Source organism: Serinus canaria, chromosome 26, assembly GCF_022539315.1.
Source record: "Serinus canaria isolate serCan28SL12 chromosome 26, serCan2020, whole genome shotgun sequence".
Taxonomy (NCBI): Eukaryota; Metazoa; Chordata; class Aves; order Passeriformes; family Fringillidae; genus Serinus; species Serinus canaria.
This window is the reverse complement of record NC_066339.1, coordinates 4,286,172-4,298,708: the sequence shown is the minus strand read 5'-3', so window position 1 is coordinate 4,298,708 and position 12,537 is coordinate 4,286,172. Positions and strand designations below refer to the sequence as shown.

The 12,537-nt window shown below is 58.5% G+C and overlaps 1 protein-coding gene across 1 annotated transcript; it reads right to left on the bottom strand.

Moving 5' to 3' along the window:
* Window positions 1–817: 817 nt before the first annotated feature.
* On the bottom strand, window positions 818–11,481 carry CCND3 (cyclin D3). Its single transcript, XM_050984994.1, has 5 exons — window positions 11,130–11,481; window positions 9,386–9,601; window positions 6,729–6,888; window positions 5,606–5,739; window positions 818–2,714 (listed from the first exon to the last, which is right to left on the bottom strand). The coding sequence occupies exons 1-5, from the start codon at window positions 11,325–11,327 to the stop codon at window positions 2,556–2,558; spliced, it is 867 nt and encodes a 288-aa protein (XP_050840951.1). The 5' UTR covers window positions 11,328–11,481; the 3' UTR covers window positions 818–2,555.
* Between the last annotated feature and the right edge of the window lie 1,056 nt (window positions 11,482–12,537).

The window sequence follows — 12,537 nt, the reverse complement described above, 5'->3', positions numbered from 1 at the left end:
GGGCTGGCTCTGCCCCGTGTGCTCCCAGCCTGTCCCTGTCCCCACCAGCTCCTGGAGCTCCTTGCCCAGGGGTTTGCTTCCTAAAGCCACAGGGCCACCTGCCTGGCCTGCTCCTGGCACTGTGCCCGAGTGCCACCTCTGCTGGAAAACCCAGGGGGGACTTGCACGCTCAGGGAGGGACCTGCTGCCACTGTCGCTGCCAGGTCTGTGCCCTGCAGCTCTGGGCCACGGAGAGGAGCCCCTGCTGCACCCTGGGCTGTGCCAAGGGCAGCTGCCCCCTGTTGTCACCTCCGGTCCCCACACCCCTCAGCCTTTTCTGTGACTTCCTGAATTTATCTTATTTTAAAGCAGCCAGAGGCTGATGAGCACAGGAGGGAGCCCAGGCTGGCACAGAGCACCTGGCACTCTACTGCCACCACCTGAGCTGCTCCAGTGCCCCTCACCCTCCAGCCTGCTGGGGAGAAGCTGCTGCCTCTGCTCCAGGGGCACCTCACCTGCAGGAAGGGTTTTGGCTCTACCACCATCCCTGAGCTGCCCTGGGTGTCCCTCAAGGTCCTGCCTGTCCTCTCCCCACCCCATTGTTGGAAAAGCAGGGCTGGAGCTCCCAAGGGATCCCCAGAACCAGGGAGAGATCCAAGAATGGCGCAGGGAAACCCTCGAGCCACTGATTTTTGGGTATTTTTTTTTGTTTCAAATATTTTATTGCAACATCACGGGGTTCTCTGGCTCTCCCAGCAGCGGGACTCCTGCGAGTGAACACCAAACCAGTTTACTCTTAAATTAAAAATCCACTTTTATATATTTATATATTTATATATATAAAAAAAAAAAAAAAAGGAAGCCATTTCCTCTTGCCCAGGCAGGCTCTGTCCCAGCCCTCCTGCTCACAGGAGGCAGCGGCTCCGTGGGTTTCCGGGCCAGGCAGGCTCAGGGAGGAGCAGCAGCCCCACCTTTTTCCGCCGGATTTTTGTGGGGTTGGTGGCATCCAAAAGGAAGATTTCAACCTCATTTTCCACATCCCCCACGGGAAGACAAAAGCCACATGGCCAGAGGTCCCCAGGGAGCAGCAGCAGCAGCATCTGCCTCCCATCCCTGGGGAGTCTCTGGCTTCTCCTGGTTAATTCCACTCTGGATTTCTCATAGAAAAGCAGCATTATTTTTTTTTCTTTTTTTTTTTTTTTTTTTTTCTGTTTTACAACAATTTTTATAAAAAACTAACGAGGATCAACAACAACGATACAAAAATGCAGTAATTGCTTTTCCAACTCAAGTGCGCAGCAAAGTTTCCCACCCTGTGAGGAGGCAGAGCTCAGATCCAGGTGGATGAAGGCAGCTCAAGAGCTCAGATCCACGTGGATGAACACAGCTCAAATTTTCCCACCTTCTCAGGAGGCAGAGCTCAGATCCAGGTGGATGAAGGCAGCTCCAGAGCTCAGATCCACGTGGATGAACACAGCTCAAATTTTCCCACCCTGTGAGGAGGCAGAGCTCAGATCCAGGTGGATGAAGGCAGCTCAAATTTTCCCACCCTCCCAGGAGGCAGAGCTCAGATCCACATGGATGAACAAAACTCAAAGTTTCCCACCCTGTGAGGAGGCAGAGCTCAGATCCACGTGGATGAAGGCAGCTCAAAGTTTCCCATCCTCTGAGGAGGCAGAGCTCAGACCCAGGTGGGTGAACAAAATTCAAAGTTTCCCACCCTGTGAGGAGGCAGAGCTCAGATCCAGGTGGATGAAGGCAGCTCCAGAGCTCAGATCCAGGTGGATGAAGGCAGCTCCAGAGCTCAGATCCAGGTGGATGAACGCAGCTCCCTCCTGAGCACAATCTGAAATCCCTGCCTTGGAAGAGTGGAGATGCATCCCAGACTATAGCAGCACGTTCAGAGGTTTTCCTTAAATCCTAGTCTGATGCCTAAGCTACCAAAGGGCCCGCTCCGAGGAGAGCCTGCCACTGCCCAGGGAGCCAGGGATGGGCAAAGGGGGAAGGCACTTTTTTTGGGAAGGAGAGGAAAGCAGCATCCAGCAATGCCAGCTCTCCTCCCTCCCCTTTCCCAGCAGTGAACAATAAATTAAGCAGCCGAGGGGACCCCGAACTCCTCCCAAGTCCCCAAAATCCCACATCCAACAGCAAAAACAAACAAGCCCCAGGGCTCCTCTCCAAGCAGAAGCAGCTGCACGACTCCCCCTGGAGCTGTGGGGACGTGGCACGAAGCAATCAGGAGCCAGAGGCCACCAAGCAGCTGCTCCAGGAGCCCCGCAGGAAGGAGCTGGGGGTGACGAGGGTGACGAGCACTCAGGTCCTGCAGGGCTGGCTCTGTGATTTTTTTTTTGTCCCTCACAGGGCTGGAAGTGGCCGTGACCAGCCCGGAGAGCCAGGAAACACCAACAGAGAAACAAATTCCAACTTCATCCAGGCTCCTGCTCCCCGTGCCCCTGGCACTGCCTGCAGCAGCTCCAGCCTGGCAGGGGCCCCTGGGAGCAGCTGGGTGGGCAGGGGGGGTGCAGCGAGCTGGGGGTGCCCAGGGAGGGGCTGGAGCTCTGGGCAAGGGCACTTGGTCACAGGTTGACGTCGGTGACATCCGTGGGGGTGCTGGTGGGCTGGCTGCCCCCGTAGGGCGCCGCCTTGGCGCTGAATTCCTGCTGGGATTGGGACGCCTGCTTCAGGCTCTCGGCTAAGGCCGCCTCGATCTGCTCCTGACAGGCCTTCAGGCAGTCCTGGAACAGGGAAAAACACACGGGGCCATCAGATCTGTGCTCCTCCTCCTCCTCCTCCTCCTGTAGGGACAGCTCAGCTGCAGCTCTGACCCCCCCAGCATGGCAGATTTTCTCCATCACTTTGTCCCTCCCCACACTCTGGTTGTTCTCCTCCCTGTTCTGCAGGAATGCTGTGCCCAGCAGAGCTTCCCAAAGCTCTGGAGCCAGGGTGTGGCTTCAGCTGGGTGCCAAGAGCAGGCCAAACTCCCCAGCTCCCACAAATACTGTCCTTGGAACAGATCCCCCTGCAGCCCCCAGGCCCTCCAGCCCAGCTCTCCCCGAGCTCTGCGCAGCAGAGCCGGGCACAGGAATCCTGCTGGGTGCCCCTGGAGCAGCAGGAGCCTCCCTGACCCCAGATCCCCCCTACACCACCCCCACCCCGCTGGCAGCACCACGCTGTGCCCACCGAGCTTCTCACAAGGTTCTCACCCTGCTGTCCCCTCTGTGACACCCCCAGGGGACCCGGGGACACGCACAGGGGGCTGCCAACAGCAGCAGCCCTCGCCAGAAACGCAAACCCCGCTCTGGTTTTTCCCCCTGGAGCTGTTAGAGCAGGAGGAAACTCCCAACGGGACAGCCCGGGGGCACAGCCCAGCCTGGTGACAGTTTGTACCTCGCGGGACATTGTCACACCCCGGAGTCTCTTACCAGGAATCCGCCGGCAGTTCTTAGAAACTGACAGAGGATGTGGCCAGCGAAAATAGCAACGCCCAGCTCCCCTTCCCCGGCTCCCCTTCCCCGGCTTCCCGTCAGTGCTGCCTCCTCCTGCCCCAGCCCCACCCGGCCCTGAGCGCCAGGGGCACCTGGGCAGGGGCTGTGCATCCTCATGGGCACCTGGGCAGGGGCTGGGCATCCCTACAGACACCTGGGCAGGGGCTGTGCATCCTCATGGGCACCTGGGCAGGGGCTGGGAATCCCCTGGGGCACCTGGGCAGGGGGTGTGCATCTCCATGGGCACCTGGGCAGGGGCTGGGCATCCCCTGGGGCACCTGGGCATGGGGTCACCTTGGACATGGGCTGTCCATCACCATCCCTGGGCTGACCATCTCCCCCACCAGTCCATGCCAGGCTCTCCATGACCAGCCTGTCCTGGGCTCTCCGTCCCTGTGTCCCTCCCAGCTCCCCAGTGCCAATCCTGGATGCCAAGGCCAGCCTGGCCACCCCCAGCCAGGCTCCTGCTGGCCACCGAGCTGGCCCAGCCCTGCAGCACCACCCCTGCATTCCCAGCTGGCCGTGGCTCCTCCAGAGGGGAAACTGAGTCACGGCCCGGGGCCACGCCCAGGGAGAAGCAGCAGCAGCAGCACAAATGAGGGAGCTGAGCCCAGGTACCCAAAATTCTGCCAGGAACCCAAAATTCTGTGTTCACATCCCAGGAGGGGCTGCCACGGTCCTGCCTGGGCTGGAGCTGTTTGTGAGGGACAGCAGATGCTGGGGAGGGACAGGAGGGGACAGGAGGGGACAGGAGGGTGCTGGGCTCCATTTCAGCTCCTCTCCCTCCACAGAGCCCTCCCTGCTTCCCACCTGTTCCCCGCACAGCCCCGACCTCCCCGAGCACTCGGGAGCAGGTGGCTGCACTGATTCTCTCTTTAAAAAGGCCCCAGAGAACAAAAAAATTCCATCTGCACAAAGAGAGCAGGAGCCTCCCCCCGGACAGAGGGAGCCCAGCCTGGCCCAGGTCCTGGCAGGGGACTGGAACTGACCTGGGCAGGGAGGAGATCACAGGGGAGAGGCAAAGCTCAGACTGGAGCCCCCCAGGATCCCTGTCCCCGCTCCAAGGGGGCTGCAGGACCCCCCCACACTGATGTCCCCAAAGCTGGAAGGTTTCATGTCCCAACCCTGACACTGGTGTCCCCAAAGCTGGAAGGTTTCATGTCCCAACCCCCTCGCTGGTGTCCCCAAAGTCCCAGCCCCCACACTGGTGTCCCCAAAGCTGGAAGGTTTCATGTCCCAACCCCCCAGGCTGGTGTCCCCAAAGCTGGAAGGTTTCATGTCCCAACCCCCCCAGGCTGGTGTCCCCAAAGCTGGAAGGTTTCACGTCCCAGGTCCCAGACCCCAGGCTGGTGTCCCCAAAGCTAGAAGGTTTCATGTCCCAGGTCCCAGACCCCAGGCTGGTGTCCCCAAAGCTGGAAGGTTTCATGTCCCAGCCCCCCTTCCCCCCAGCTGCAACCGGACACTGAGGGCAGCAGATGCCGAGCCTGGCGTGTCCCTGTCCCCGTCCCAGCCCCAGAACCCGATCCTGCCAACACCTGCCCGGGCAGGGAACAGATCCTGCCCTTTGTGTGGCATTTCAAAGGCTCTGAGCCCACCCTGCCCTGCCCAGGCTGCGTTTGGGATCATCCCACAGCCCTCGGCTCTCCTCAAACCGGGACAGCGCTCTCTGAACAGCAAAATTCCACAGGATCCCAGAGCAGTGGGGCTGGGAGGGCCCTCCAGAGTCCATCCCTGCACCCCAGGCTGGACATCCCCACGGCCAGTCCATCCCAGACTGACCATCCCAGACTGACCATCACAGGCTGACCATCACAGGCTGACCATCCCCACGGCCAGTCCATCCCACACTGACCATCCCAGACTGGACATCCCCATGGCCAGACCATCCCCAGCCCCAGTGCTCACTCCCAGCTCAGTGACAGCCCCAATGCCCACTCCCAGCTGGGTGGCAGTCCCAGTGCCCCTCCCCAGCTTGGTGCCAGCCCAAGTGCCCACTCCCCAGCTCAGTGCCAGCTCCAGTGCCCACTCCCCACCTTGGTGCCAGCCCAGTGCCACTCCCCAGCCCCAGTGCCCACTCCCCAGCCCAGTTTTCACTCCCCAGCCCAGTGCCCACTCCCCAGCCCCAGTGCCCACTCACTCACCAGCTCGGTGCCCGTGGTGCTGGCCAGCAGCTCGCTCAGGGCCTCCCCGCTGCCCGGCAGCCCCAGGCCGTGGGCGGCGGCGCCGATGCTGCCGGTGGCGATCATGGACGGGGGGTACATCACAAAGGTGCAGTCTGCAACGGGGAGAGGGGGTCAGGGGGGTCCGGGTGGGGTTTGGGGGGTCAGGGGGCTCCAGGTGTGGTTTGTGGGGTCAGGGGGCCTCCAGGTGGGGTTTGGGGGGTCAGGGGGGCTCCAGAGGGGGTTTGGGGTGTCGGGGGGGGTCATATATATTGCATTATGTTATGTTATGTTATGTTATGTTATGTTATGTTATGTTATGTTATGTTTATATTATATTATATTATATTATTATATTATATTATATTATATTATATTATATTATATTATATTATATTATATTATATTATATTATATTATATTATATTATATTATATTATATTATATTATATTATATTCAGCCTTCTAAGACCCCGCACTCGGATTCTCAACTCCTCCTCCACCCTGGGCACCCCCCACCCCTCCCACAGGCACACAGAGCCTGGCACACGGCCCTGCCCTCCTGGCACCCAAGAGCCCCCAGGAGCCCAGCCCAGCAGGAGCCCTGACTGCAGAGAAACCCCCAGAAAAGGTGGGGAGCTCATGCCAGGTTTGCCAGGCGTGCTGGGCATCCCAGGTGTGCCAGGTGTGCCAGCTGCCCAGACCACCTGGAGCCCTGACTACAGAGCAGCTCCCAGAAAAGGTGGGGAGCCCGTGCCAGGTGTGCCAGGCATCCCAGGTGTGCAAGGCATGCCAGGAGTGCCAGGAGCCCAGCCCACCTGGAACCCTGAATGCAGAGAAGCCCCTAGAAAAGGTGGGGAGCCCGTTCCAGCTGTGCCAGGTGTGCCCATAACAGCAGGAGCCCTGACTGCAGAGAAGCCCCCAAAAAAGGTTGGGAACCCATGCCAGGTGTGCCAGGTGTGCTGGGCATCCCAGGTGTGCCAGGCATCCCAGGCATCCCAGGTGTGCCAGGTGTGCCGGGCGTGCCAGGCGTGCTGGGCATCCCAGCCGTGCCCAGTGTCCCAGGTGTGCCCGGCGTGCCAGCTGTGCCCGCTGCAGCACCCACCTGTGGCGCAGAGGGCGATGAAGGTCTGCGCGTGTTTCCTGACCAGCTCCAGGCTGGCGGCGGGCAGCGGCAGGCGCTGCAGGATGTGCGGCAGGAAATCGTGCGCTGTCACCGACACCAGGTCCCACCTCAGCTTCTCCAGCACCAGCAGCTCCCAGCGCTGCGGGCACAGAGAGGGGGCACGTCACCGGGGCGGGGGGGACAGGGCACAGGGGCTGTCCCCACATTGTCCCTGTGCCAGGGCTAGGGCAGGACAGGGACAGGGCACAGGGCACAGGGGCTGTCCCCACACTGTCCCTGTGCCACCAGGCTGGCCCTGGGCTGCTCCATTGGCAGGAGGCTCCACGGCCAGGACAGGGCAGGGAGGGCACAGAGGCTGTCCCCAGGCTGTCCCTGTGCCACCAGGCTGGCCCTGGAGCCCCAGGGTCAGTGCAGGACAGGGAAGGGCAGAAGAGTTGTCCCCACATCGTCCCCAGGCTGTTCCCATGGCCACAATTCCAGCCCTGGAGGTCCCAGGGTCAGGGCAAGATGGGGGAGGGCACAGGTGGCACACTGTCCCTGTGCCACCAGGCCAGCCCTGGAGCCCCAGGGAGAGGACAGGACAGGGGAGGGCACAGGGGCTGTCCCCAGGCTGTCCCCAGGCTGCCGCTGTGACAGGGCTAGGGCAGGACAGGACAGGGAAGGGCAGAGGAGTTGTCCCCATGTTGTCCCCACACCGTCCCCATGGCACAATTCCAGCTCAGGAGGCACCAGGACCAGGGCAGGACAGGGAAGGGCAGAGGAGTTGTCCCCAGGCTGTCCCCACACCGTCCCCATGGCACAATTCCAGCCCTGGAGGCTCCAGGGAGAGGACAGGACAGGGGAGGGCACAGGGGCTGTCCCCAGGCTGTCCCCAGGCTGTCCCTGTGCCACCAGGCCAGCCCAGGGCTGCTCCACTGGCAGGAGACTCCAGGGCCAGGGCAGGACAGGGAATAAAAATAAAATTAAAAAATATAAATAAATAAATAAATAAATAAATAAATAAATAAATAAACAAACAAAATAAAAAATAAAATGAAATAAAATAATAAAATTACATAAAATAAAATAGGATAAAAATAAAATGAAATAAAATAATAAAATTACATAAAATAAAATAGGATAAAAATAAAATGAAATAAAATAATAAAATTACATAAAATAAAATAGGATAAAAATAAAATGAAATAAAATAATAAAATTACATAAAGTAACATAAAAAATAAAAATAAAATAATAAAATAACATAAAATAAAACATAAAAAATAAAATAGTAAAATGAAAGAAAATGAAAGCAAATAAAATGACAAAAAAAAAAAAACCATAAAATAATGAACTAAAATAACAGACTAAAATTAAATTTAAAAAATAAATAAAATATAAAAGAACATGAAATAAAATAATAAAATAACATTAAAATAAAATAAAATAAAATAAAATAAAATAAAATAAAATAAAATAAAATAAAATAAAGAATGAAAATAAAGAATTAAACTAAAAAATAAAGTATTAAATTTAAACTAAAACCCAAGGTGGGTGAGAGAAGGGCCTGGACGGAAACCCAACTTCCTCCAAGTGGACAAATCCCTCCTTGCAGCATTTCCTTCTCCCCAGAATGACTGCAGGGAGGAGGAGGAGGAGGAGGAGGAGGAGGAGGAGGAGGAGGAGGAGGAGGAGGAGGAGGAGGAGGAGGAGGAGGAGGAGGAGGAGGAGAAGGAGGAGGAGGAGGAGGAGGAGGAGGGGCAGCTCCGAAATTCAGATTGAACTCCCTTGGGTCCCTCAGGAACAGCAAATCCTCAGATCCCTGGGAATGATCCCACAGCCAGGACAAACCCTGGGAATGATCCCACAGCCAGGACAAACCCTGGGAATGATCCCACAGCCAGGACAAACCCTGGGAATGATCCCACAGCCAGGACAAACCCTGGGAATGATCCCACAGCCAGGACAAACCCTGGGAATGATCCCACAGCCAGGACAAACCCCTCAGATTCCTGGGGATTCTCACTTTATAGGGAATGCAGAGGGATGGAGTCAGGGGATGCCAGGAGGAGCTGGGCACTGGGAGGGGGCACAGGGAGGGCATCAGAGCAGGGAGTCTTGGAGATGTCACTGGGGTGACAGCCCAGAGTGACAGCACAGAGTGACAACTCAGAGTGACAGCACAGAGCTGGGACAGGAAACTTCCTCCACAACCAGGATGGGGACAACTGAGGGGACAATCCTGCTGCCCAGCATGGGAGGGTGGAAAACCCTTCACCAGGGAGAGGGGGAATGCAGAGGGATGGGATCAGGGGATGCCACCCAGGAACTGGGCACAGGGAGGGCATCAGAGCTGTGAGTCTTGGAGATGTCACTGGAGTGACAGCCCAGAGCTGGCACAGCCACAACCAGGATGGGACAGCTGGGGGACAATCCTGCTGCCCAGCATGGGGAGGGTGGAAAACCCTGCACCAGGGAGAGGGGGAATGCAGAGGGATGGGATCAGGGGATGCCAGGAGGAGCTGGGCACTGGAAAGGGGCACAGGGAGGGTGCCAGGGGTTACCAGGGAGGAGGGAAATGCAGAGGGATGGGATCAGGAGATGCCAGGAGGAGCTGGGCACTGGAAAGGGGGCACAGGGAGGGCACCAGGGGTTACCAGCAGCTCCTGGGGGGTGATGGAGTTGTCGGTGTAGATGCAGAGCTTCTCCACGGTCAGGGGCATGGTCTCCCTGAGCTTGGAGGCCAGCAGCATGCACACAGCCCCCAGCAGCTGCAGGTGGTTCTTCTGCACGGCCACCGAGGCCAGGAAGCGATCCACGTAGTTCATGGCCAGAGGGAACACCTCCTCCTCACACTTCTGCTCCTCACACACCTGCCAGGGAGAGAAGGAAGCTTTGGAGGGCTCAGAGCAGCTTCAGAGCTGCTGCTGCTGCTTCACACTTGTCACAGGGAGCTGCAGGCGTCACCCCCGCGGTGTCACCCTGAGGCTTCACCTCCCTGTGGGGAGCAGCTCCTAAGAGAAAAGCTGAATTTGCCCTATTTGGCCTCATTTCTGCTGGGGATGCCCTCTGCCAGCTGCCAGCCCTGCAGCAAAGGGCTGGCAATTCCACCTGGAGCAGGTGGAAAAAGCTGAATTTGCCCCATTTGGCCCCAAATCTGCTGTGCCCTGCTGGAGATGTCCCCTGCCAGCTGCCACCTCTGGAGCAAAGCAGCAGCTCCAGCTGGAGGTGGAGAGAAGGATCCAGAGCTGGCAATTCCACCTGGAGCAGGTGGGAAAAGCTGAATTTGCCCCATTTGGCCCCAAATCTGCTGTGCCAGCTGCCACCTCTGCAGCAAAGCAGCAGCTCCAGCTGGAGGGTGGAGAGAAGGATCCAGGGCTGGCAATTCCACCTGGAGCACGTGGAAAAAGCTGAATTTGCCCCATTTAGCCTCATTTCTGCTGTGGATGCCCTCTGCCAGCTGCCAGCCCTGCCCTGGGCAGCTCTGCAGCAAAGCAGCAGCTCCAGCTGGGGGTGGAGAGAAAGATCCAGGGCTGGCAATTCCACCTGGAGCTCTCCAGAGACACGATCGATGGCAGCACCCAAATCAACCCCCAAAGTCCCCAAAGTCCCCAGAGTCCCCTCCCTCGGCCACCGGCAGAGTCCGGCAGCCCCACATTTCATTCCTCTGCTCTTATCTGCCAGCAGCAGCGCGGCTGCTGTCACCCTGAACTTCCTCCTTTCCACACAGGCAGCGAATCTATCGCGGTTTCTGCTGCTCCTGCTGCCAGCAGCGCCCCTGGGGACAATGACACGCGGGTGGTGACAGCGCCAGGGCCACCTCGCTGCTTTCAGGAGCCGCTCCCACAGCGGAGTTTATCCACCGACCCTCCCTCAAAAGGGGATGGGGGGAACGGAGCGGCAGCAGGGGGGAAAAAAAACCCTTAAAAATGGGAATATTCTGGATTTTTTTTTGGAAGCACTCCCCGCAGCAGCGGCTGGGGACAGGCAGGACCCAGCCCTGCGGAATTGTCATTTATTGAGACTTCCCTGCCGGGAGATCCCCCCTGCCCCGAGCTCCACCCGCAGATTCATTTTTAATTTAGGGAAGTCCTAAATTATTATTTCCCCCCTCGAACCAGCGCCGCTCGCAGCCCCAGCCCTGCCCGGAGCTTTGGGGGTCTCTCCCCGCCTGATTTGGGGGAAAATCCCAATTTTAGCACGGCAAAACTCACGGAGAGCGAGTTTCACCCTCCATCCGCAGAGGCATCACCCCCGAGCTCGACACCCATCAGCGCTGGCTCGTCCCCCGGCTGTCCCCCGGCTGTCCCCGGCTTGTCCCCCGCCTGTCCCCGCTTGTCCCCCGGCTTGTCCCCCGCTTGTCCCCCGGGTTTTTGGGGCAATCCCGCCGCGCTCCGGTACCTCCAGCATCCAGAAGGCCAACATCTTCCGCATGTAGGGCTGGATGTCGCGCTGCACGCACTGGAAGTAGGACACGCGGGGGCTGTAGCGCTCCTCCAGGCTCAGCAGGTTCTGCAGCACCCGCCGGTCCCCCAGCAGATGCGGGTCCCGCCCGGCGCGGGGGGCGCGGGGCGCGGATTCCACGCACAGCAGCTCCATGGGGGGCGGGCAGGGGCTACGGGGACACTGCGGGGACACTGCGGGGACACAGCGGGGACACAGCGGGGACACAGCGGGGACGCTGCGGAGGAGGCGCCGCGGGCACCGCCGGCTCCGCCGCGGGACGCCGGGAACTGGCGGCGCTCCCGCCCCGGCCGCGGCCCCGAGCAGCGCCGCGCGCCGGGAGGGGCGTGCCCGCGCCGCGCCGCGGCCAATCACCGAGCGGCACCGCCGCGCCGCGGCCAATCACCGAGAGGAACCGCCGCGCCCGCCGAGTTGGGGGGCGTGGTTCTAACCGGTGTTCACCAATCACAGGGGTGAGCGCCGCGGAGGGGCGGGGCCAGGGGCGCGCCGGCGGGACGGGCGCACGTGGGGCGCGGCGGGCGCTGCTGCCATCTTGGGGGGGGACACGGGGACAGACACGGGGACACCAGACAGACACGGGGACAGACACGGGGACACCGGACAGACACGGGGACACGGCGCCACCCCCTTCATCTCCCCGCTCCGAGCCGTCTGTCAACCCCTGCCACGCGAATTGTTGTCCCATAACTTTTTCACCTCAATTCAAATGGGCTGCGTGCCCTGGAAGTGCGGAATAAACGTGGTGAATTTTGGAGCTCCCGAGGGCATTTCAGAGCACCTGGAGTGTCCGAAGGTTGAGATCTCACCTGGCTGGAGGGAAACTGAGGCCAGGAGCAGCTGAATGCCCTGAGCAGAGCAAAAAAGAAAATCAATCCCCAACCCCTGGCTCTTCCCAGTACGGATTTCCACCCTGAATATTGATTTTCACAATCCCCAATCCCTGGCTCTTCCCGACATGAATTTTCACTATAAATACATATATTTATATATTTATTTAAACATTTATTTATTTATATATTTATATCACTAAATATTGACCCCATATTTTTATGACACACCCCATTTATTAATGGAAAAACTCTCATTTTTCTCTCGACAAAACTCATTTAAGAGACTAAAACCCAGTAGGAGATCGTTTTGCTGCTGAAAGTGTGAGAGCTGAGCCCGGGAGGCAGCGGGACCTGCCCGGGGATGATTTGCAAGAACCGTTGTGGTTTCAGCTCTGAGAACGCCCAGGGACAGGGACAGGGGACAGCACCCAGGCTCTGTGTCCCTGTCCAAGAGTCCCCAGGCTCTGCAGATGGGGGACAACACCTAGGATGGGTGTCCCTGTCCCCTGGGAGCC

Coding starts and splice junctions, on each gene's coding strand:
- CCND3 (XM_050984994.1), bottom strand. CDS start 11,327: ATGGAGCTGCTGTGCGTGGAATCCGCGCCCCGCGCCCCCCGCGCCGGG. Junction 9,602..11,129: donor TGGCCTTCTGGATGCTGGAG/GTACCGGAGCGC, acceptor TCTCCCTGGCAG/GTGTGTGAGGAGCAGAAGTG. Junction 6,889..9,385: donor TCACCCCCCAGGAGCTGCTG/GTAACCCCTGGT, acceptor CTGTGCCCGCAG/CGCTGGGAGCTGCTGGTGCT.